At 53.9% G+C, this 23,783-nt stretch overlaps 1 protein-coding gene across 1 annotated transcript; it reads left to right on the top strand.

Annotated features, from left to right (window-relative positions):
- Nucleotides 1–3,320: 3,320 nt before the first annotated feature.
- On the top strand, nucleotides 3,321–23,538 carry AMN (amnion associated transmembrane protein; the record flags this gene model as incomplete). The annotated part of the gene is made up of 12 exons (XM_084270659.1): nucleotides 3,321–3,363; nucleotides 5,525–5,643; nucleotides 5,773–5,817; nucleotides 14,233–14,320; nucleotides 15,860–16,095; nucleotides 17,617–17,754; nucleotides 17,845–17,953; nucleotides 18,997–19,079; nucleotides 20,033–20,219; nucleotides 20,580–20,754; nucleotides 23,079–23,184; nucleotides 23,301–23,538. The coding sequence occupies 12 exons, from the start codon at nucleotides 3,321–3,323 to the stop codon at nucleotides 23,406–23,408; spliced, it is 1,437 nt and encodes a 478-aa protein (XP_084126785.1). The 3' UTR covers nucleotides 23,409–23,538.
- Nucleotides 23,539–23,783: the final 245 nt, after the last annotated feature.

Below are 23,783 nucleotides of genomic sequence, written 5' to 3'. Positions count from 1 at the left end.
AAATCAGTGTCATCCCCTCTGGTGCCTGCTTTTGCCTTGCTGCTCATGGGGAAGGTGACCATGTGGCTGTCGGAGCCCAGTAAGTGCTGGGCAAGCTCCTCTTGCTGAACCAGTGCAGAGTCCAAAGAGGGTTTAACTTGATGGGCTGAACAAATACTCATCTTTAGCCCCCAACCAGCCCCAGTGCAGGGCTGTGCCTGTCCCAGCAGCACACACAGCTCCTCTGACACTGGGGATCAGTCACAACCGTATAGATTGTGCTCTTGCACCAGAAACTTTAATTTTCTTAAATAAAAGGAAAACCCATGTGGGATCTTCCTCTGCTCCCCCCTGATCACTGCTTGGGGCTGCCTGCTTTTATGGCAGCTGTGAGGTGTCAGGGCTAAAGGGGCTGTTGCCTGGCAGGTCACTTCTCCACAGTTCTTCAGGATTAGCTTCATGTCCAAACCTTAAGCAATGATGCAATGTGCCACGTCGACTGGCAAATAGTGTGTGATTTGGGGTAGTCCAGCCTGTCAGCATGCCCTGGGAGCAGCCTCTGGCCCCCAGGGTGGGGGGATAGCTTCAGTACCTGGGGGTTTGGAGCCAGCTGGCTTTGGCCTCTGCCCTCTCCCCTCTGTTTGAGGCCATGGTGAGCAACACAGTTACCACAGAACAACTTTTCCATGTGTGTAATGACCCTCTGGGTCCAGTGCTATTGCTGCTTGGCCATTTGGAGGGCAGCAGGGAACGTGGGGTTGCAGTGATCACCTGTCGCAGGGACTGGTGCTCACAACTGTCACTGCTTCATGCTGGACGCTGGGCTCCCTTTTCAGCTGAAGCACTGGGCTGAGGGCTGTCACTGGAGAAGTCCCTTGTGTTGCATGCTTCAACTGGTTTAAGCTGTGGGAAGCAGCACAGTTGTACAACATAGAAATTCAGAGAGGTGCTGGATGTCCCTGACCAGTTTTAGAAGGAGGTTTTGCTGGCTGGAGAAGGGGAACAGTGTTTCTGGCTTTGATACCAGTTTATAACTCAGTGCTGGGAAGGTCAAGTGTCTGCTGTGCACTGCTTTCCTTCTGTGTGGTGGCAATGTGGTCACCCTCCCCAGGGTGGCATCACGGGCCACCAGCCCCAGGGCTGGGGAGCAGTAGGGTGGGCTGGTGGAAAGGAGTAAAATGTGCTGACCAACACATTAGAGCAGCTGCTTTCACTTCTGGGGCCTGATTTCTGCTTCTCTTCATCTTTAATTCCCCTCTCCCTGTAACTGCCAGATCCCATGCAGCCTTCTGTCGTGCCTGCCTGGTCCTGGGGCGTAGCAGCATCTTGGGGTGGTAGCAGCAGCAAAAGCTGGGTCAGAGACTACTGTGTGCTCCAGCCCTGGGGAGAGACCTGCAGCAAGGGCCAGGTTATTCTGTTGCCTCACTGCTCCCAGCAGTAAGGCCACAGTGAGATGCCACCCCCAGTAACAAGGGTTTTGCTGGGATTTCTGTAGCTGTCTTACCCTAATGTAAGAGCAGCAGGAGCAGGGACTGCCTGTCCACAGGCAGGATGTCACAGTCCTCTGGATGGACATGGGACAGATGGGGTATTTCAGACCTCTGCCTGATTATCAGATGAATCCTGGCTCTCTCAAACCAGTATCAGCTTTGGTGGGACAAAGTGTAAAAATGAGGGTCTGGAGCACCCCCAAAAAAATGGGGTTCAGGGGCCACAGCATTGCTTTCTGCACAGGGCCCATGTGTGTTTTGTCCCCTCTTGGCTGTGCTGCGGGATACTGAGGCCATGGACAAGCGTGCACCCTGCTCTCTGCACGCTGCAGTCCTTTTTCCAGGCTGTTATTGCTGAGTATCTGTGATTTATATTTTTGTTCCCCTCTATTAAAACACAGGACGTCTCACCACAGCCAGCATTCAGCCCACGAGTCCCACGGGAGAGATTTGTGAGTTGTAATGAGAGCGCAGGAGCCTTTCACCTCGAGGACATCTCTCAGCATCCAGCTCCCTGCGCAGAAAGTGCTGACTCTGTTCTGGCTGGTGCCCAGGCTGAGAGCTTTTTCTTTTGGCAATTCACTGGTGGGGCAGACCTCCAAGCAGGGTCACCTCCATCTTCCTGCACAGGGCATAGTGCATCACCCAGGGCTGTGCCAGGTCATCCTGGGGCAGGATCCCGGCTGATCTTCTCCTGTGCTTGCAGCAGTGGTGGGAAGTGGCACCAAACGGGCCAAGGTTTTGGGAGACAGTAGATTTCTGAAGTGTGATAGGTGCCTGCTCCCCAGTCCCTATCCTGGTCTGCCTGGTTGGAAGCTGTAAAGTGGTGGGAACGTGAAGGGCGGGATGGGGGTGGGGTGTTCCCCCTCCTGCACTCCCAAATCCTTGCTGGTGGCAGGTCAGAGCTGCTCGTGCTTTGTGACCCCTCTGCTGATGTCTCTTCCAAACACTTCTCCAGTCTCCTCCTGGGCTCCTGTGAACTCCTGCACCTACAAAACCTCTGCCTTCACCCTGCTTCTACCATCACCAGCCAAAGGGTCCCTTCTAGAGGGGTGCCAAGCCCCCCAGCTCTCCCCATGGTGTGGACCTCTGTCACCAGCCCCACACTGTCCTCTTCCCAGGCTGTCATTGCTCTCCTGTCCTTTTCTGCTCCTAACACACCTTTGTAAAGACATGGGCCTGGACCTGCACCCAGCACTGCTCCTTGCTTGGGGAGAGGACAAGGACAGTGGGGTCCTTCCTGCTCCTCCTGCAGCCACGTGCATCGGTGCCACCACCAGCTGCCCTCTTGGACCCCCAGCAGCCCCGACAAAAGCAGTGTGGGGCTGTGCCGGCGCTGCCGCCGCGTGTGCCGGGTAATGAGCAAATCAGCTGGTGGCCAAAGTACAATTACAAGTTGTTGCTGGGAGCTGCTCTCTTCCAAGTGAGTTAATAGAAAATACATTGAGACCATTATTAGTAATTACAAGGTAGCTGGCGGTCTGCAGGGGAGAGTGGCACGGGACGTGCGCGCGGTGCATTCACGCTCGCCACCCTTCAGCAGGACCCAGATGGGTGGGTGGGGGTGGTGCAGATGGCAAGGAACGATGAGCAGAGGTGGGGGTGACCGGTGGTGCCACCTTCCCCACAGCTCTCCCAGGCTCCCCACAGATGCCAAGGAAGTGGGGAGCTTGGGCATGGGGCTGAGAGCAAACCAGCTGCTGGGACTGAGCAGACTGGGGTAAACCTGCCTCCTGTACTGGTTTACTGCTTCTCCCTGCAGCTTCTGGGCTTGAGCTCACCACGTGCCCTGAGGAAAGTCCAAGGTCCAGGCAGGGACAGAGGATGGGAGGACTGGAAGTCTGCTGGGAAATGAAGCGCTTGTTCTTCCTCCTTGGTGTCCTGCAGCTCCTTGGTGAGTACATCCAGGGCCCAGGTGCTGTGGTGAGCAGGGGTGACTGCTGGACAACATTGCCATTTTGGGTGTGCTTTTGGCAGTCCTGTTTGGGGGCAGAGCTGCAGGCTCTGTCACCCAAGGCGGACCCGTAACGCCGGCGGGGAAAGGCATTCCCAACCAGCCAGAGGGAAGGCTGGAGAATGAGGCTGGGAATTCTGCCTTGCACCCGCTGCACCTCTGCAGCTCGGCTTTTCCTGCTGGTGTTTGAAGCTCTGCACTGCAGGACGAGGTCTCTGTTGAATATGCATGTGGCTCTGACATTCAAGGGCTGCGCTCCCCTGGAGACAGGGCTGATCAAACAGCACACTGATCTTTCCAGGGCTGTGGAGGGTGCAGGAATGCACCAGCGCTGCTTTGCAAGGGGAGATTAACCTCCTTGGCTCTGCAGTCACGGGCCTGAGGAGATGCCGGTGCCGATGCGGCCGTGTTGACACACAGACCCATCTCCGTAGGGTAGCATGGGATGAGCTGTGTGACACAACACTTTGCAGCTGTGGAACGTGAGGTGTGTGTACAATGGGGCCAGCTGAGCCTTTCTGCTGGAGATTTAACCTCTCCCCTCTCCAGCTGCCCAAGATGTGAGGGACATGAGCCACCCGCAGCAGGGACAGAGCAATTTGCAGTTCCAATCTGGGGGCTTTTTCCTTTCTTAAGCACTTTGGACTGGAAGGCAGCAAGGTATGTGTGCCCACAGCACTGCAGGCAACTGCTGGGGTTCCATTCCTATTGCTGTTAGGGATCTATCTTTTTTTTTCTTCTCCTTAGTGTGTTTTAAAGTAGATAAGGGGGAGGGAGGTGTTTGTTGTCTCTGAGGGCTCCTTCAGGCAGCTGAAAGGGGGATGGGGGAGCTCCGGTGCACCTTGCACCCAGGCTCCAGCCCCTGTCCCTACACTAGGACTTTATTCTGGTCAAAAAGATGTTGTTCGTCTTCGCCAGAAAGTGGCTGCAACCAGCAAATGGTCTCAGCAGAGCCCCAGCAGAGTCAGACAGTGAAAATTAAGCTCCAAGGCAATTGTTTCACGCTGCTGAAGTCTCTGCAGAGCCTACAGAGCACAACTGGCCACATCCCTCCCTGCAGCTGGGACCAGTGGGGACCAGATTTCTGCACTGCATCTCCCTGGAGTCCTTCACACCCCTTCCCTCTCCAGGCTCCCCAGGGATGCCCATGTCCTCCCTGTTGCACTCTCCACCTGACCTCCAGTGCTCCAGAATTACTCCTCCATCCAGTCCCCTCCACCACTGGCTTTCTACATATTTTATAGTTCTGTGGGGATTTTTCCCCTCAAGAAAGGATGATCCATAATAAGAACAAAGGGTGTTTTTTCTTTTTTTCTTTTTTCTTCTCCTTTTCCTTTTTCTCTCTCTGTCTCATAACGCACTTGCCCAAAGCCATTTGATTCAGGCTGCCAGGGATCCATCTGCAGCTGAACACACGTCTCCCAGGCTGGGATGTGTGCAGCTTCCCCACGCTGGTGCAAACAGCACAGGTCAGACTGGAAACACCTCTGCCATGGCCCGTCCCCGAATTGGTGGGCTCATCCCTGTGGGAGCCCACGGGCAGGACTATCACCATCCCAAGCCCCGGTGGGGAGACCTCTATTTCCCATCCTGCCTTTGCTCCAGGCTGCAGGACACCATTTGAATCCACACACACACCAGCTCAATTGTCTGTCTTTTGTCCTACGTGTCCCATAGCAAGTGCCCTCTGTCCTTTCACCCTGTCCTCGTGGTCCTGACAGCCCTGCATGCACATTCCTGAAAAAAAACAAGGTTGAGGAGTCTCTGCACATGTGATTGGGCTGAGTGGCAACAAACCCCACTGGGATGAATGCCTAGGCACCAGGTGTGTGTTATTCTTGCCCACTGCCTGCAGGAGCTGGCTGCCTTCTCTCCACCTGCCAAGTATTTGTCCCTTGCTCCTCTTCCTACCTGGGTGGATAACAGCCATCACCCAGCCAGAAAATTCCCTTGTGCCAAGGGAGGGCTGTGGCTGCTACAGGGCTGCTCTTGGGTGGAAAATCCCCAAATCTAGCCTGTAAAGGCCAAGCCACCCCATAGAGCATCCTGGAGAGGTGTCCCAGTGCCTCCCACCCACTGGGTTATGCTGGTTTCCTTGCAGCTGCTGCCACTGCCACATACAAGCGATGGATCCCCAACACCAATTTTGAAACCGCCTCCAACTGGGATAAAGCAAGAGCCCCCTGTGCCAGGGACACGGTTCGTTTTGAGAAGAACAAGGTACTGGGGATTTTATTTTATTTTTCAATTTGTTTGGTTGTATTTTGGTTTTAGAAAAGGCCGTTAGGTGATGGAAAAGCCCTTTGCCTGACAGGGAAAAGCACATTTTTATTTTTGCTTTTCTTACAGGTCGTCTCAGTCTTCGTCGGGTCTCCCCACGCACTGACAGACATGGTAAGGCAGCATGTGGTGGCAGGGGGAGGGCAGGGGAGGGCAGGGATGGTGCTGGGGTGGCATTTTCCCCTGTCCCCTTTCCAGGGACTTCAATATTTTGCTCTGTGGTCCAGCTGGACCGAGGGTGCCTCAGATGGGGTGGAGGGCAAGAGTCACAGCAGCCTGGCTCTCTCTGAACCCTGGAGCCAAAAAAGCATATTTCTGGGATTTTAATTTTTTTTGTTTTGTTAGGATAGATGGGGAGAGCACCCCAAAATTCACTTGTATCTGGAGGAAATTAATTTTCCCTCCCCAAAGGAAGGAAAAAAGCTCCTCCGTGGGACTGAGCCCTCAGCAGTAGTTTGCTGAGCAGTGCCAACCCACGGCACTGCCAGCACGGAGCACGCTTTAGCCCCGGGCAGAAGCTAAGTGAAGCTGACATCAAAATATCTTGAAATGAAAACAAACCACCCTGAGAAATCCCAAAATGTTGCTTGAGAAATTCTCTTTTGAATGCCATTGGGCTTATATTTTTCTGTGGCATTATGAGCCTGGCTGTGGCAGGACAGGTACGACACCCTATGGCGATGTCCATGTTGAGTGAGATAAGACTTGGGGGGGGTTCTTGCCTCAGAGGGGTTTCTGAGCAACGCAGTGTCCCCCCAGAAGAGGACCCCTGCCTGAAGCAGGGTGACAGGCAGCTGTGATAGCGTGAGGTCTCCATCCCCACAGTTTGGAGGGTCAAAGTTAATAGGGAGGAATTAAAGGGAAGAGGAAATCTACTGCTCCAGCACACCAGTGTGGGATGGATCACCAGCCCAGCACTGGGACAGCACAAAATGGGTGAGCTTGTGGCCAAGCTTTCTCTCTTGATTTTAGGGGTGGCTTTGCTCTTTCGTTGGCCATTAAAGCCGAACAAGCCCTTGAAATTTATGTGGTGTAATTTGTTCAGGCTGTCTACGCCACTAATAGTTTTGATGCTTTAATAACGCCATGCGCCACGTTTAATCCCTCTCCAAATATTTGGGGGAGTTACTTTATTTATATGGCATTTTAAATATGAATTTTTGAAGGGAAGAATGTACTGGGGAAATACGTACAAATATAATGTAATAAATGATGTGGAATTTACCCAGAGAAGAAAAGAGCAAAATACCACTCCAGTAGATTTTATTTTACTTACAGATGAATGTATAATATTTCTAAAGTACTTTCACCAGAGGCCTGCAAAGTGCATAATTGCAAGGCAGCCTTATTCATTATGGGCACGAGCCTTCCGCAGCCGCACTGAGGAGCTGGGCTGGAGCAGCCCTGTGGCTGGCTGAAGGAGAGGGAGGTGCCACACAACCTTTGCACAGCTAATGACCCCCGTGGCCACGCCACCGTGCCCATTGTCCGCCGGCCACTCAGGTTGGATGTGCCCCATCGCAGCTGAGAGACGAGGTCAGGGTGCTGCAATGGCCCCTGACTCATCCAATTTGGAGGATCCAGCGGTCCTTATCCCTGGGTTTCTCTGCACCAAGTGGCACTGCACCTAGCTGGTAGCACGCTACATCCCGGGGAGCGGCTCGTGCCTTCCTTCTGAGCATCACTCCCACAGCGACTCGCCACGAGCTGCCCCGTCGAGCTTCCTAGCGTGGTGGTGGGTGTTTCTTTTTGATTCAGACTCAGTCACCCCCCTCTTGGGTGCTGCCGTTCTCTGTTGTCACCAGGTGATAAGGGGACTGCCAAGATTAGGGATGAAAAAGGAGTGAAACCCAGCACCTGAGCCGGTCTGCTGCCTTGTGGGGATGGCGTGAAATTTGGCAACCGGCTGGCTAGAAAATGAATTGGTCGTGAGGCTTTTTGCAGAGAGGCTGAGGCTGCACCTGTTCGGCTGCCGGTCGCGCTGCGCCGGAGCATTAATCACTTAAATCAGCAGGAATATATTAAGCTTTAGAGTCGCCATGGAGATGCTATACAGCCTTTGGCCAAAAAAAAAAAAAAAAGGAGGAGAGTGTTGCTTGCTGTAGTAGCACAGGAGGAGATTCATGGCTGGGAAAAGGGGCTGGGCTCCCATTGACTTTCACTAGGACAGTGCGTGCAGGGGGGATGCTCGGTGCTGGTGTCCTGCTGGAACAGGGGGGACCATGAGACCTCCCATCCTGACATGCCAGCTGAGTGGAGAGTAGACCTGGGGTCCCGGGGTCCTCATGTGCCACCATCATCGCCCCCCCAGCATTTTGTGTTAAAGGAAACACTTCTGTATGGTGATGGCTCCAGCTCCCCTCCCCATGCAGGCACCAGCTGAGTGCCAGGAGCTGCTTTCTTGAGAGGAGGCCAGGCCTGTTGGGGCACACAGCTCAACCCCTGCTTGGAGGAAACCCATTTATTGCCCGGCACCGTGGTTATTTGGTCTGAAGTTTGGAGTGGGTCCCTAATTCAGCCACATGCTAAATCCAAATCCAGCTTAAGTGTAAGTGACTTTGAAGCACTGATTGTGATTAGGCTGGATTTTCTATGGCATTTAGCTGCCTAAAGATGCAAATCAGTATTTAACTGGCTTTCAGAGGCGCCTGGGAGTAAATCTGCAAAAAAGATGGAGGTGCTCAGGGTGGCAGTGCCTGATGTGGGAGCTCCAGGCTTTGCTTGCCGCTCTGCTGGGAGAGATGACTTCTCTGAGGGGTCTGAACACTCTGGCTGTGGCTGTGATTACAAAGGGAGCCAGGCCAGGGCACGGCTGCGGCTGTGAGCCCAGCATTTGCCCCGGTAATGCCAGCCCCAGTGCAGTTTGTGCCCACGCCAGCCAGCACTGCAGTGTGGGCCAGGGATGGATGATGCTGGTTGCTATTTTCGGGGCAGCAGGAGTCGGGTTTAGCCACGTGGGCAGAGCAGCCTCGCTCGACCCTCGTGGTGCCAGGGTCAGGGCACTGACCAGGGTTGTTCGGCAGCATCGGCATCACCTTTCCATCTCTGCCCCATCACTGAGCCCTGCGACAGGGGTGGCAGCTGCCTGTACCTCCTCCTGCCCACCTGGTGAGGGGCAGCAGGGGCTGGGTGAGGGTTGGGAGCGTGGGGGCACTGGGTCTAACCAGGGACGCCTCACCCAGCCTTATATTTTTAGCTGCCTAATTGCGGCAGCAGAATGTACTCGGCTTTGCTGCAGGATGCTCCCGCTCAGTTCCTGGCAGAGATTGATCTTGAAATGCCAATTGCTCTCCAGGGGCGCCGGCTCTAATGAATTGCCACAGTTTGTGCTTGTCCCAGGCGCTGGCGCTCCCTCCCCCCTGCTTTCCAAACAGCAGGGTAATGAGACACCCAGAAAAGGGATTATTTTTCCTTCTCCTGAGATGAAGGTAAAGAAATTTCCGGGGAGTGCGTGAGCGTGTGCGTGTGCCAGCACGCAGTGACGGGACTGAACCCTGCCGGCTTCTCTCCAGCAGTGCTCCCGCTGACGGTTTACCCTGGGAAAGGAGTGCGGTAAAACAGCCTTTTGCAGTCGCCTCCCCGAGTTTATTTGTTCCTTGCATGCAGGAGGAGGAGGATGAAAGCCTCTGACGAGCAGAGCGGCATCCCGGCACCCTGGGCTGGAGCGGATGCTGGGGCAGGTCTGGCTTGGCCGCTGCCCCGCAGTCCCTCTGGTTTCCTTTGCTGCTGGGGATGGCTCCCCTGCACACACCTCCAGCTGCTTTCCAGCTCTCTCTGACGTTGTCTGCAGAGGGAAGTTCAGGAAAATGAGCTGAACTAACCTGAAATAGACTTGGCTGAGGGCTTTAAGGTGCTGTGTGCCTTCTGCATCCGTAATTCAAGCGTCTTGGGCTGGTTTAACTTAATGCGGTCCCCAAGGGGCTCCCAAAATCCCCACATCTCCTCAGGACACCCAATTTCTGCACCTTGCTGGGACCTCTTTGGCTCTGTGTGTGCTGTGGGGCCACTGTCAAATTAATGGCCTGTGGGGCACATTGCTTTTTTATCCCCCCGTGGCTTTTGTTGAGGTCTGCGGGATGGGTGGGCAGGGTGTGTGCCAGCCCAGCCAAGCTCAGACCCCTGGCCCCCACCACCCATGGGCAGCAAGGGGCAGGGGCTGCCTGGCTGCTGCCACTGGCCATGCAGGGCACAATGAGCTTTCCTGTCCAGCAGGCTGTACATTCAGATCTTCACAAATTAACTAGGGGTGGAGAAAAAAGCCACAGAGACAATACTTAGACACTGCCCTGGTGACACAGGACTGGGAGAGATGGTGCAGAAATCATCTTCCTTCCACATTAATGCCAGTGGTGGGCTACAGCATTCCATACTGGAGCAATAATTCCATCGCATCCGACCCCAGTGATGTTTTCTTATGGGGTGCCACCAGCACCAGCCCCGAAGCTGCCTCCAAAGAGATGGGGGGATGTACCCAGGAGCCATGTGCAGCCCTGGCAGCTGGTGCACCCATGGCTGCAGCGCTCATAGGCTGTCTCAGCTTGTGTCATGGGCAGGGTGGCACTGTCTCCCCCGAGCAAATAAGGCTGAGGGACAGAGCTGGCAGCAATCTCAAAGCAGATGTGCTTCATTTTTTTCCTGTGCTGATGATGTTGACATGTCAGTCACACTGGTCCTGTCAGTCATCTCAGCTCAGTGCTCAAGAATTGAGCAGAGCTGAGATGTGCTGGAGGCCACTTCAAAGCCGCCCACCTCAAAAAGCCACCTTTAAGACCTTCATTATCTTTCTCTTTTTGCATTTCAGAGGTTGGATTTCTTCACAGTTGTACATTAGGGCAGTGGGATTTCTTCTCAGTGGTGCAACACTGGGGTTGCAAACGTGGTGACTCTGGACATAGACCCCCCTGGGATCTTCCCTCTTTTTATTTTGCTGACTTTGATGAGAAAAATGATGACTGTTTCAGTTGTCATTACACTTGATAACGATGACTGAGGAGGTAAGTCATTTACCAGTATCAGGGATGGCAAATGACTAATGGGACTCTAAGCTTGCTGTATTAATGACCCTGGAGTACAGGTTGGCAGGAGCAAAGGAAAGCAAATGAAACTGCCAGCTTTTTGGCTCCAGTCCTTTGGTACGTGTCATTGCTCAGTTCAAAATGTACTTGGAAAGTGGCCCAGCCTATACGCGATTTCTATACTAAACTCCCAAATGCAGAAAGCCACTGCCCAACTGGAGTCTCCATTTGTCCTCTGCAGCAAGCTGAGATGCTTAACGTATGTCAGGAAGATAGAAAGGGTGATTTATTTACAATCTAAGATCCACTGGATGATGGAGCCTCCTCTGACGTGCTGCCTGGTGGTGTGTACCTCAGGGAGGGCTGGTGGTGGCTGGGCAGCACGATCGCCTCAGTCCAGCCTCAGAGATTCCTGCTACAAAGCAGGAGCACAGGGCTTTTCTTGCACTTGTAGAGATGAAGTGACTCCAGCCCCCTGCTCACATCATTCTGGTGCTGACAGCATCTATGCAGTCCCAGGGTGTGAAGGGTTCCACAGCTGGGGTGTTGTGTGTGCTGTGGGACTTTCATTTCCCTGCCACACTGGTGTGAACAGCTTCCTTTCAGCTTGGGAAGTCCAGCCAGCCTGGTTGTGGAGGCGATTCTCCAGTGGGAGCTGGAGAAGCTGCATCTTCTCTGGAGAGCCCAGAGGCTGGTGTCTGCAGTGCTCTGCGCAGGCACTGCAGGTGTGGGGCAGGGTTAGCATGAGGCATTTTCTCCCAGCCCTCCCCATGGGCAGGATTGGTGCCATGTTCTGTTGACCCTGTGCCTGCTCTGCACCCTGGCCAGACCCCACTCACCTGGGCCCTCCCAGGCCCATGAGGACATGACCTCACTTGGGCATTGGGCCACCTATGCATCTGTATGTGTACAGACGTGTATGTCTCTCTAGCCAAGCAAGCCCCCCTCATCCCCATGCTCACTGCACTGAACTCAGCCATGCCATGTGAATCCTCCCCGGGTTCTCCTTGCTTTGCTCTGTGCAGCATGTGTGCACACAATGCTCTTGCATTGCTCCCTGGAGCATCATGAATGATGCTGCTTACAAATGTGGGCACATATTTGTCTAAGTATTGTCTCTGTGGCTTTTTTCTCCACCCCTCGTTAATTTGTGAAGATCTGAATGTACAGCCTCCTGGACAGGAAAGCTCACTGTGCCCTGCATGGCCAGCACAGGGTGTTTGGCAAGCTCTGACTCACAGCCATAGTCGAAGGGGAAGGCACTGTCAGGCAGGCAGGGGCAAGAGCAGGGACTTCCCAACATTGTTGTCTTGGTCCAGCCACGACACTCACCAATGCCAGCTTCTGCAGCCTGGGGAAGCGAGCAGGGGCCAGCTGGTCATGGCCCTGCTCTGTCACCCATCCCTGTCACAAGTGGCTGTTGTCTCATTTTCCTTCCTCCACCCAAAGTCCCTGCAGGTACAGACCTGGGTGCCCACAGGTGACTGATGTGAAGAGCTGGTACCCTGCCTTGATGAAAGGTTCCATTGCATCCCATCCAGAACCCCATCCTGAGCAGCTCAGCTGGGGCCCGGCAGCAGCTGGCCACCCTCTCTGCTTGGCCCCATCGTGCACAGTGGGCTGCAAGGTGGCAACCTGCACACTGGGCAAGAGGCAGCAGTGAGGTGCTTCAGCCTGAAATGGCCCAGTGGGTCTGGGACAAGGGGCTTGGCCAGCAGTGCTGCTGGTACCTGCTCCAAAGTGTCCCACCACCCGTTTCTGAATGGGCTCACAGGAGAGCAATCCAGGGCAATTCTGCAGTGAAGCACCTTGTGAAAGATGCTGGTAGCATAGACTTTGCCGAGCTCAAAGCAGGCCAAGTCCTAAGCCTCAAACAGCCACTAGACATGGCTTTTATATCTGCAGCTAAAGGGCACATTGCCATTCCTATCCTGGCAGGCATTTCAGCTTCTTTCAGTGCTTCAGTATTGGAAAAATTGGCTTTACTCAAGAGTAATAGAAACTCAGAGAACGTGATGGCATGGTTTCCAGGTAGGCACGACATGCTATGGTCTCATGCAGCAGTGCTGTAAGCAAAACCTTTTCCCTAGCTGACAGGGAGACTCCATGCCCTTGGGACAGGCATTGCCCAGAACTCAGCTGTTCACCTCCTCATCCCCTCCTGTCCAGCCCAACATACGACATTGCTGGGTCTGAAGCAGACCGTGCACAGGAGCACTGCAGGACTCTTCTTGGAGGCAGCCACCCTTTGCTCTCCGCCCTGGCTTCTCATGGTTCCTGAACCAAGAGCGGGACCTATGCTACGTCCTTCAAAGCACTGCCCCACCAAGGCACTAAGCTTCTGAACAACTGCCTACAGCTTGGGGTGAGGAGCTTTTTGCTGTGTCCCCCCCTGTGTGGGACAGAGCATCCTCAGGCGAGAATGCCTCAAGGACAGGGAGCTATTGCAGCCACCCACAGCAGTCATTCGTAAGTCTTGCTTTCTCTAACCTACATGCATATTTAAAGACCAATTAAGTAGATGAGACCTTAAAATCCCATCTAACATGCTTGTGCTTGAGCACGGGACCCAGTGCATCAGCATAACGCAGTCCTGGAGGGCTTCCAGCTGCTGTCTGGGGATTGCTGCTGAAACTCTGGATAGGCTGAGTTAGAGGAGGAGGGAGCCTGGAACGTCACTCACTCCTTGCCATGTGAAAATGCTGTGGGGAAAAACCTGACTTTCTGGAAATTTCTAAACATAAAGTAAGATGTGCTGGGCTGAACAACCCATGTGGCAACTCTGGCCTGTGCCAGAGCTGGCAGTGCTGGCTGGTGACCCAGGTGGCCACAGCTCCTTGCTGAAAGGGCTCCCATGGCAGAGCTGTACCTGCTGAGGTTTGTCCATGTGCCCTTGAGCAGAAGCCTGACCAGGCTAAAGCCAGGCAAATGTGATGACGCTGACTACCTGCTGGGGATGTCCAACCCAACAGGAAGAGGTTTTAGCTATGGCAAACTGTGCCAAATGCCTCTGTGTGCTTTCCTTAGCTTATGCCAAGCATAAATCCTCACCGAGCATTGCTTGGACCCCATAGTTACATTTTGTGGGGCAAGTGCAGTTCCCAGAGGTGGGAACCCATTAAACAAGGGAACTTGAGGGCAAAGTAAGGTTGGGTTTTTGTGGCATAGCAATGTGTAAAGCCAGTCCTGAGCTGCTGGGAGTGTGTGCAAGAGGAGAAAGGAGCTGTCGAAAGAGCTTATTTTGCTTTTTTCTTTGTTCTTGCTTCCCTGAATGCTTCATGCTCTCTGTGTTACTGGAAGATAATGTCACTCTGCCTCTCCCCATCGCAGCGTCCCCATCTGTAAAAACGGGAGCTGATACTTTCCCATTAACTCGGGGCACGGCGAGGGTAACTCCTAATGACTGTAAAGTGCCTCAGAGACAGCAAGCTTAATAGGCAGCCTAATAATTAGCACTCTTATTTGATTACAAGCCTGGGGACCACGCAATAACACTCTGAATCCCTTCGTCTAGTACCTGCCCCTGAATGGAGAATTCCTGCTGGCATCTGGTGCAGGATTCGCAGCTTTCGATGGCAGCTGGGATCCAGGCTGTGACTCAGGTACTTTGTGCCCAGACCAGTCATCCCACCAGCCCCTGATTAATCATGCAAATTCAGCCCAAACACTTTCACAAAGGTCTTTGCTGTCCCACCTCAGAGCGAAGTGAATCACTGCTCTTTTAATACCCACCTTTTCTTCCATAACCTCCCTCACATCAGATCTTTTTTTCCCTGCTAGATCACCTGTCTTCTAAAAAAGTAATTATAGTAGGGAAGCCTTTGAAGTAGTAGCAGAGAGGGAGATATTGTTTGTATTTTACCCTGCCTATTAAGCACGCAGCCACATCAAAGCCTTCATTTTCTTTGCTGTGGTATTTCTAAAGCAGACTGGGTAGGCATTACACACCGGCGAGCTGAACCGCCGCCGTCACAGCAAGCTGGCCTTTGGCCCAGTGCACACAGGCCTTTCAGCATGGGCACATCCTTCCCTGCCCTCTTTGCCTCCAGCCCAGGTTTGCCATGACTGAGACAGCAGGTTTGTTTCATCCGTGGCTGTTACTAATCAGAAAGCTGTTTGCCAGGGAGAGGGAGATGTATTTTGGGTATTTATGAGCTCCCGAACGCTTTCAGTGGCAACTAACGTTTTAGTTTGGCCACAGGAAGAGTCCAGGCAGAGTGCCTGTGCCTGTGCCTGTGCCTGTGCCTCTGCCTCTGCCTCTGCCTCTGCCTCTGCCTCTGCCTGTGCTTGACTGGCAGAAAAAGCTAAAAAAGAGAAAAAGCCCAAATGAGTCAGCCCTTAAGAAGGACTTCAGAAGAAGCAGCATCAGGCTGTTTGGAACCACTCTGAAATCCTTCATCTCTATCATCTTTGGGGCTGTTTTACCCTCATGAGGGATGCTCTGGCTTGTCCTGCTGACCACATCCTGCTCCCCTGCAATCAACAGGCATGGCTGGGGCAACGGTCACAAATGGACTTTTGCAGAGGATGATTTTAAAATGAATGCAGATAATTCCTTCAATAAACACCTGCAGGCTATCTGAATCCGCCAAGATTCAGCTCTTGGGGAAGGGTGAGAAGGAAACAGGACACTGCACGACAGCACTAACTGTGACCAGGAAGGAAATGGTTAATGGTTAAATAATTAATGGTTAAATGGGGCACTGGCTTTGGGGTTACCCACTGCAGGGAACACGGCCAGTCACATTTCCTCAGGCCTGCCAGGCTGCTTGGAAACTGGGACATGAATTATCATACCCATTTTTATCTGGTTTAGCCGTTATTCAGCATTTGGGCAGTTGTTTTCCTCCCTAAGGTGAACCTTTAAAAGGGGTTGGGGAAATGGGGAAGGCCTGCAGCCAAAAGTGGGGTCTGGGCTGAGCTGCTGACCCTGGCCCTAAGTCCTGAGAAGTTTTTTTCCAGGAGATGCCCATGGTGGGTGCCTGGGAGGGTGATGCCAGGGCCAGCCCTTTGCTCCCTGCCCACAGGCTGCCCCCTCTGCTTTGAGCCAAGCAGTGCCTGGCTTTACCAACCCAGATACATCCCTTAGGGCCAAGGATTTGGGGTCGGGTCATGTTCAACTCTTCCTGTCACTTTTCCAGGTGCAACAGTGAGGTTTGCCGATGCTGATCACCACGTGTGGTTTGACCCCACCCTGTGGCAGGCTGTGTCCCCCCACGGGGAGATTGAGCCCAGCGGGCGCATCTTTTCCGTGGATGAGGAACGCGTCCCGTGCCGCTACGATGACGTTGTCTTCCAGTCCGAAACCTCCTTCCGGGTAAACCTCGACTCATCTCAGCGAGTGATTAATCTCCGCAGCATCTCTCTCATGGGCCAGGTAACATGGGGATGATGAGAAACGAGCTCAGTGCCTCCTTGCCACAGCCCCAGAGCAGGTTGGGAGAGGACAGACCAGCTGGGGATGGAGGAGCAGGGAGGTGGGGTGCTCCCGGGGTGCTGCAGCTTCATGGGCTGCTGCTGCTGTGGACAATCCTGGGGTTTTTTCCTCTACCAGTTTGTTATCACCTCACTCCCTGCAGTGGGGGAGCACAGGCCACCTCACTATTCACATTTTAAAAAAATGGCCAGTGCACGAGGGTCAATCTACCAGCAAACAGCATCTTCTCTGGCACCCAGGGGCTTCCCCTTTCCCAGCCACGTGTCCACAACCACGCTGCTCAGGGACCTCCCTCCCATCCCCTGACCTTGACATGGCCTGTGGCCCAGTGATCATCTCCCAGCTTTGCTTCCGTACTGCTCTTTAATTGATTGGAGGGATAATTATAGAAGCGCTGGCAGTCTGCTGTGCTCCAGCCTGGGAATCAGGCGCACAAGCCCCATCCCTCACCAGTCAGAGGAGTAAAAGATCACAGCGCTGCAGCAGTAAACAGGCTCCTTCCAGGAGTGAGAGATGCAGCAGACATTTCATCAGTTATTTATTATTTCGACTGCTGCGCTGCCTGGGATCTGCTGCTCCAGGGCCAGGCATTAGGTAACTTTTTTGAGTAATAACCTCAGGTCGGCACCCAGGCAGGTTCAGGCGAGTCTGGACAAGGCAGGACACTGATGGAACTCACCTTGGGCACACGTAGCCCCAGGGATGATGACGTGGGAGGTCTTGGATGCTGAGTGGTGCTGGTCCCACCGATGCTTGGGATTCACTCCACGGCACATCAGCCCCTCTGCAAAATCCAGCCACCCAGGGACTGCAGCTGGCCATGGCCTGTGGTAGAGGCTGCTGCTGAGTGATGAGATGGAAAGAAAAGGTGCTTTTCATTTTTGTGCTTGTAGCATATTTCCTAGAAGTTGACCTTATAAGCTACTTTGTCCCTTTAAAGCCAGCCCACTCCTTGCCCTGTGTGGGGTATTTTCACCCCAGGATCTGAGAGCTCATCCTGCTGAAGAAGCAGCGGGTGAGGGACTTACCTTTGGCTTGATAGGACAAGGCTGGCCAATCCAGCTCAGCGTTTGCTGATGCTGAGCCCACTGAAATGCTTCCCAGAGTGAAGGAAAACACCTCAGATCCAGTCCCTTCCTCTCAGTAATTAAAAGCTGACAAATTGAATTATCTGGGCCAACAGAAAAACATAGAGGAGAAGAAAAAGAAATCCCAGCCATCTCATGATTTATTTGTGGTCCTTTTTTTTTTTTTGGTTTTAAATTAGATAGGGTTTCCTGTAGACCCCATAGAAAAGCCTGCATGGGTGTAGCGGTTGGGTGTTCCTGCTGCACTCCCTGCCTGCACAGCACTGACCCAATCTGGCCACCAGACATGGCACTGGTTATCAAGGGGCACACTGAGTGCCTGGGCATGTGGCTAGAGATGCTCACCAGCTTTTGCTGTTTTTCCCCCACGCAGGAGCTCAGCAGCCCCGAGGCCTGGGCCGGGTACCTGCGGGGCCCCTCCGCCCCACTGCAGTTCCACGGCAATGGCACCCTGCAGGTGACAGGCACCCGCTGTCCCGACAAGTCTGGCTGTGCCTGCGGAAACGCCCCGGTGAGCCCTCCTGTTGGGATGTAGGGTGATTGGTGCTGCCATCACAGTTTGTGGGGTGAGGAGCTGACGCTGCCCCTTCTCTCCTTTTAGGATGGCCACCGCATCTGCGCGGCCCTGCTCAGGGCGTCGGGGAGGCAGTGCCCAGCGCCGGCATGCTGGAGTCCTTTGCAGCCCCTTGGGCACTGCTGCAGGGTCTGTGGTGAGTGGGGGGCACGGCCCTAGTCCTCCTCCTGCACTGGCTCCACAGGGGAAGGCTGGGTGTGGGGAGGTGCGGCCGGCTGTGGGCTGAAGTTTGGCTGTCTCACTGCTCCCACGGGTCCCATCCTCAGGTTCCATCTGCATCCCACGTGCCGCCCTCCCAGGGCATCTCTGAAGCATCAGCCTGGCTTTTGGGAATCTGTTCCTAGTTGCAGCCCTTTGTCCCTGCCTCTGGTTTATCCTGTCAGGGTGTCACAGCTCGTCAAGCTAATAGGGCTCTGCTGAGTTTATGCTGTGGAAAGCACTCGGGGGAGACGCACCTTTTCCACCCTGATGTCAGCTTTCCAACAGCAACTTTGTTTCATTTCATTTTGAAATAAAAACATGCAGATTGACAGCGTTCCCTCTGCGATGGGCACGTCTCCATTAATCTACCTGGAAGGTTGCTAAGGGGAATTTTTCGTGCACAATCATACCTAGGTACCTGGTGTATCATACCCAATTCATTAAAAAGGCACTATCTGTGTCTCCTAAAAGCAGAGCCCCTTGAAGCCTTTAGGAGAATTGTGTATTTCAACAACTGCTTACTTGCCTTTTTCCCAAGGAAAACACTTGGCTGAAGGACTGCAGTGCAGCGGTGAGGGGGTGCAGGTGTCCCCTCCCCTCTGCCTTCCTTCCAAAGCCAAGGTAGTGTTGCTGGATCACAGCCTTGCAGCCCCCAAACCCACAAGCATGCAGAGCTTCCCGCAGTGATATGCAAGAGAAGGCTTTTTGGGGGAAGCTCCTCTTCAGAATATGGTGGAAACCATCATTCTTTCACCAAAATCAGTTGACAAAAAGACCAGGGAAGGAGGGAGAGGTTTTCTGGGTCGGTGATGCTTGGGCAGGGCTGTGGAGCCTCCTCTCCTGAGCTCAGCAAGACCACTTGCACCAAGGTCCTGGGGAGTCCCCAGAGCCTTTTATGGCAGTCAGAGCTATGCTGCTCTGGCAGCTCTCTGCCCAGGCTTGGTGACAGTGACATGTCTCTCTGGTTTTGTCCTGCAGGAGCCACCATTAACCTGGATTTCACTCCCGATTTTGACCTGCAGAAGTACCGGGACAGACTGGTCCAATCCTTGCTGAGCCAGGTACATCAGCTCACCAGATCATCAGGGTCTAACAAAACTGCAAGTCACCAGCCACATCTGCTGGTGACTCCATGCTGGTGGGACTGCTTGGGGACTGTGCAGTCCCAGCAATACAGGGGGTTCAGCCTCTCTCACCACCCTGTGGGGCTCAGGCCCCACATGTTGCCTCTTGGATGTGCCAGCTTGCTCCGGGAGCTGGTGCAGCTTCCCTTGCTCCCCACCACAGCCATTCTGCCCCTCTCATTGTGGGGCAGGAGCAGCTGCCAGCATGCAGATGGGAAAAGACACAGGAGAGCTGCTTGGAAATCCCAGACTAAAAAACAGGGGAGGTCAACCAGGAGGTCAGGCCAAGAGCACATGGGAGAACAGCTCATGTGCCAGGGATCAAGCAAACCTGCTGCAGTGCATCCTGCAGATCAGTCCCAACGCTGGGATGCTTTTTATTCCCCAGGAGGCAAGTGCTGGGTGCAGCAGTGAGATGCATGCTCTACAAGGCATCACTCCACGCTGCTGCTTGTCAGACACAGCGTCATGTTCCTCCTCTTGGCTGGGAGCTGCTGGGGTGGGAGGCTTGTTTTGGCATTACGCCGGGGGATCGATATCAGAGTATTGCTCTATTGATCCCAAACTGAAAGCCTGCTGCCTGCCCTCCTCACAGCCGTGCACATCTTAATACACCATTTAACGGGTGTGCTACACAAAATTGGTGTGCTAGCCTCCATGGGGGGGTTTTGGGGGATGCTGAATGTTGGGTGCTGGAAAGGAGGGGAGATATGAACCTCTCATCTGGGAAACTCAACGGCACTGTGGTAACAGGGATGGCAGCTCTGTGATGGGGCTTACATGAAGAATTTATAGGTGGCTCTGGCTGGTACATCCATCATGGCTGTCTGTAGAGGAGACTGATTTCTGCCTACTCATGGGCTTTGTATGTTGCCTTGTGTTTTGAAAAGCCCAAGTACGCCGGCGTGCAGATGGCCATATCCAAGGTGCACAAAGCACAGACCTTCCTGGGAGTCATACCCCGAAGTCCCACTCCCCTCATCCAAGTTGTGCTGGTCGATGATGGAGCGGGAGCACAGACTGGCACCACAGCAGAGCAGCTGGCTGCAGACATCATGGAGGACATAGCACAGCACGGTAACACTGCTGTCCTCCTCAGCTGTCCCCTGGGCTGCCCAGAGCTCCTTGTCCCCTGCCAGCAGCCCACATGGCAGCCCCACATCCCGGCTCTTTCACCAGCAGCTTGCTGTAACCCAAATCACCTGGGAATCAAGAGGCAGCTGGGGTGAAGCTCCCTGGGCTGAAAACTACTTAAGGTCCAAGTTGAATCCACCCACCTGTGTCTCCCATCCCCATCCCCAGGGAAAGCTTATTAAGCCGGCAAGCAGCACCACACCCAACTGCAGGCTCCCTCTGCCCTGTGTGGGAGTTGGGATGCTGTGTGGGGTGTGTTGACCTGGTCAGTCATCACTCCTATTTCTTCCTGCTCTTTCTCAGGTGAAACACTTGGCATTTCAAGCGGCAAAATGGAGGTGGCCACGGGCAGCACTTTCAGCGGGCAAGTGGGGAGCCAGACGATGAGCAGGATCACAGCTGGGACGGTCTTGGGGCTACTCTCTGCTCTCCTGTTGCTTGGAGGGATCCTCTTTCTTTACAGAAAGGGAAAGCTAAGGTAAGGATGAGGCTTCTGCCAGGAGCATGTTGACAGGCTTCTTCTGCCTGGGTGCAGCTATCATCCCAAGGCTGGCCTTCCAGCCAGCCTGGTGGCAGGGAGGCATGCAGGGCTGCCCACAGCTCCCATGGTGGTGGACATGGCTGAGCAGTCTCATATACCCCGTGTTATTAGTTCATAGCATTGCATAATGGTTTGGGTTGGAAGGGACCTCAAAGCTCATCTAGTCCCACTCCCCTGCTCTGGGCAGGGACACCCTCCACTAGCCCAGGTTGCCCAAAGCCCCACCCAGCCTGGCCTTGAACACTGCCAGGGAAGGGCAGCCACAGCTTCTCTGGGCAGCCTGTGCCAGGGCCTCTCTGTCCTCACAGGGAAGAATTTCTTCCTGATATCTAATTTAAATCTGTCCCCTTTTAGTTTAAAAGCATTGCTCTCATCGCTCCTCACAGTTATTGGAGGTGATGTGGCCGAAAGGCACTTCTGTACTCTTGGACTGGTACTTGGCTGGGAGGAATCGTTTCTTGGAGCCATGTGGCATGATGCACTCTGGCAGGAGCGGGGCTGCTGTGGCATGATTGGGGCTTGCAACTGTTAGTTTGTAGTGCTGCTAGGGGCTGGAGGACTGACGCTGCCAGCAGCTAAGTACAAATGGATCAGAATAATTCTAAGTGCTCATCCTGCAGCTTTGCCACCACGGAAGGCAGTGACACCATCCAGGGGAAAATGCAGCTTCTGGTGCTTTAGTGGCTCATGCTGTGTGGAGAGCTGTGTGCCAGTCCTGGGGGATGGATGGCAAGATGCACAGCACCCCACTGCACCGCAGCTGGGAGCTGCTCAGAAATGCCCCTTCTCCATTACCTTCTCCCCTCACATCTTGGAGAAGGGCTCCAGCAGTGAACAGGGCATCCCAGCAGTGCCCACAGCAGCTGCTTGGGGCACCCACCTCTGCTCCTCACTCATTTACCCACCTTCACATGGAGGGTTCTGCTGGGCTTATTGGTGGACATCTTCGTGTTTGAGGCTGTCTGCTGAGCTGCTACAGCTCATCCCACCTGCCTCACCGCAGGTAAGCGGGACGGACCCCGCATGTTTTATAACCAGGGGATTGCTTAAATTTGCACTGCTGTCTCCCAGGGGATGCTGAGCTCCTCAGTGCTTGGGCTGGTCACGTTACAGGCTCACAAGTCAGGTTGCTTCTTCCCTTCTGGTTCCTCTGCTGGGGTTTTCTCACTGTGCAGCGGTGGCCGTGGCTGGGGATGCCTGCCCTGCCGCTTGGCACGCGCTGACATGACATTTCCTAGCAATAAACCCGGGCCTTCATTTAATTTCTAAATAAAACTCCCAGCCCCATAATTGCTACTTGATGATTTATCTTCCCCTGACACTTCTTTGGATGCTGGACAGGCCTTTGAAACCAGCTCCGGCAGCAGCAGGAGGGAAGTTCGGGTAGCGACAGGAGACAGAGTTGAACCTGAGCCCAGGCCATGTCCCCGGCTGACCCACTCCTGCTGTGTGTCCCTGGGTGGCTGCAGGGCAGGTTCCCTTTTGGGCAGCGCTGCTGAGCATCACGGAGGCATCTGACACTGGCAGAGATGCTCCAAATCAGACAGGTGGCTCTGGGAGCCTGCAGATGATGCCTCCATGCAGCAGAGCTGTCCTGACCGCCAGCAAACCTGTGAATTCAGCTTGTTTTCAGCAAAAAGGGCCTGGCACAGCCTCCCTGCAGAAAGTGCAGTGCCTCAGATTGCCTACATAGAGCCTATGCCAGGGTCACCACAGTGTTTAGGTATTGGGGGCTCTCAGGACCTGTGGTGATGTGTGTGGATCCACTGCTGAGCCTGCCCACAGCAGGTGCCTGGTGCAGGGGCTGATGCTGGTTGATTGGGGCCTTTAGGACAGGAGTAATGGAGAAAATAATAAAAGCAGGGATGGTGATTAAGATGATAAAATGATAACATGATAAAAGTAATGATAAAAGTAATTAGTGCTTGTTGAGATTGCAGAGGGAACAGGTGTCAGTTCTGTGGCAATTCATTCTAGGCCACGAGGGAAGAGTGATGGCTCTGAAGTGAAGCTGATGCTGGGGTTGTGTGCCTCTGGCAAACTCTTCCCTCCAGGATGCAGGTCCCAGCCCTCTAGCCTTAATGGTTTCTGCTGGATAGGGCAGCTTTTTCCTGGGAAAGGGTACAAACATCCTGTTTCAAAGACAGCCTGAAACCTTGCCCCGGTGTTTCCCATCCGCCTCTTGAAGATGCGGTGTTACAGGTGGGGGAGCTTCTGGCATGGGTGAGATGTGTGTGGGTGATGCCCAGGTCTCTCCCCAGGCTGCCTGCCCTGCGCATCCCCCGGCCCTGGGACGGAGGAGTGGAGGAACAGATGTCCCCTGAGGCCTCCAGTGTCAAAGGCTTTGACAACCCCATATTTGATGTGGTGAGTTACTGCTGTCCTGGGCTGCTCAGGGCTGTGGCTAGGGCATGCACCTAAAGGCGTGGTTGTCTGTGTCTTCCCTTGTCCATCTGTTGCTTTTCCTTCCCTCACTGCTGCAGGAGCCCCCGAGCATTGGTGCTGAAGAGCCCCCGCAGGAGATGCCTCCCAAAGACCGTCACGTCTTCTACCTCAACCCTCTGTATGATGCAAGTGAGACAGAGACCTGATGGCATGGCCTCACGCTGGGAGCTGCCACCTCCTTGGGGACACCACTGCTTCTCCAGCCCTCACAGCCCCTCATATCACTCCTGGTGGGATCTAAACTACCGGCAAGCAGATACCACCTGAATAAAAGCATCCACATGGTGAAGGCCATAAGGGTTCAGCCATGCAGCCATGACCTCCCTGGAGTTGCTTCTGGGATTTAAACTGTATTTTGTAGGTATTTTATCCTTTTTAGACAGCTAAACATTGAGATGCCAAGTTATTGCACCCTGCACTTTAGCCAGCACTGTGCTGGAATTGCCCAGGGCATGCAACAGGTTGAAGGATGCATCCCTGGATGCATAATAGAAATTCAGTGCTTAAATTAATTTCAAAAG

Source organism: Gallinula chloropus (genome assembly GCF_964237585.1).
Source record: "Gallinula chloropus genome assembly, chromosome: 14".
Lineage (NCBI taxonomy): Eukaryota > Metazoa > Chordata > Aves > Gruiformes > Rallidae > Gallinula > Gallinula chloropus.
Note: the sequence above shows the minus strand (reverse complement) of the source record. Positions and strands in the feature narration are given on the sequence as shown.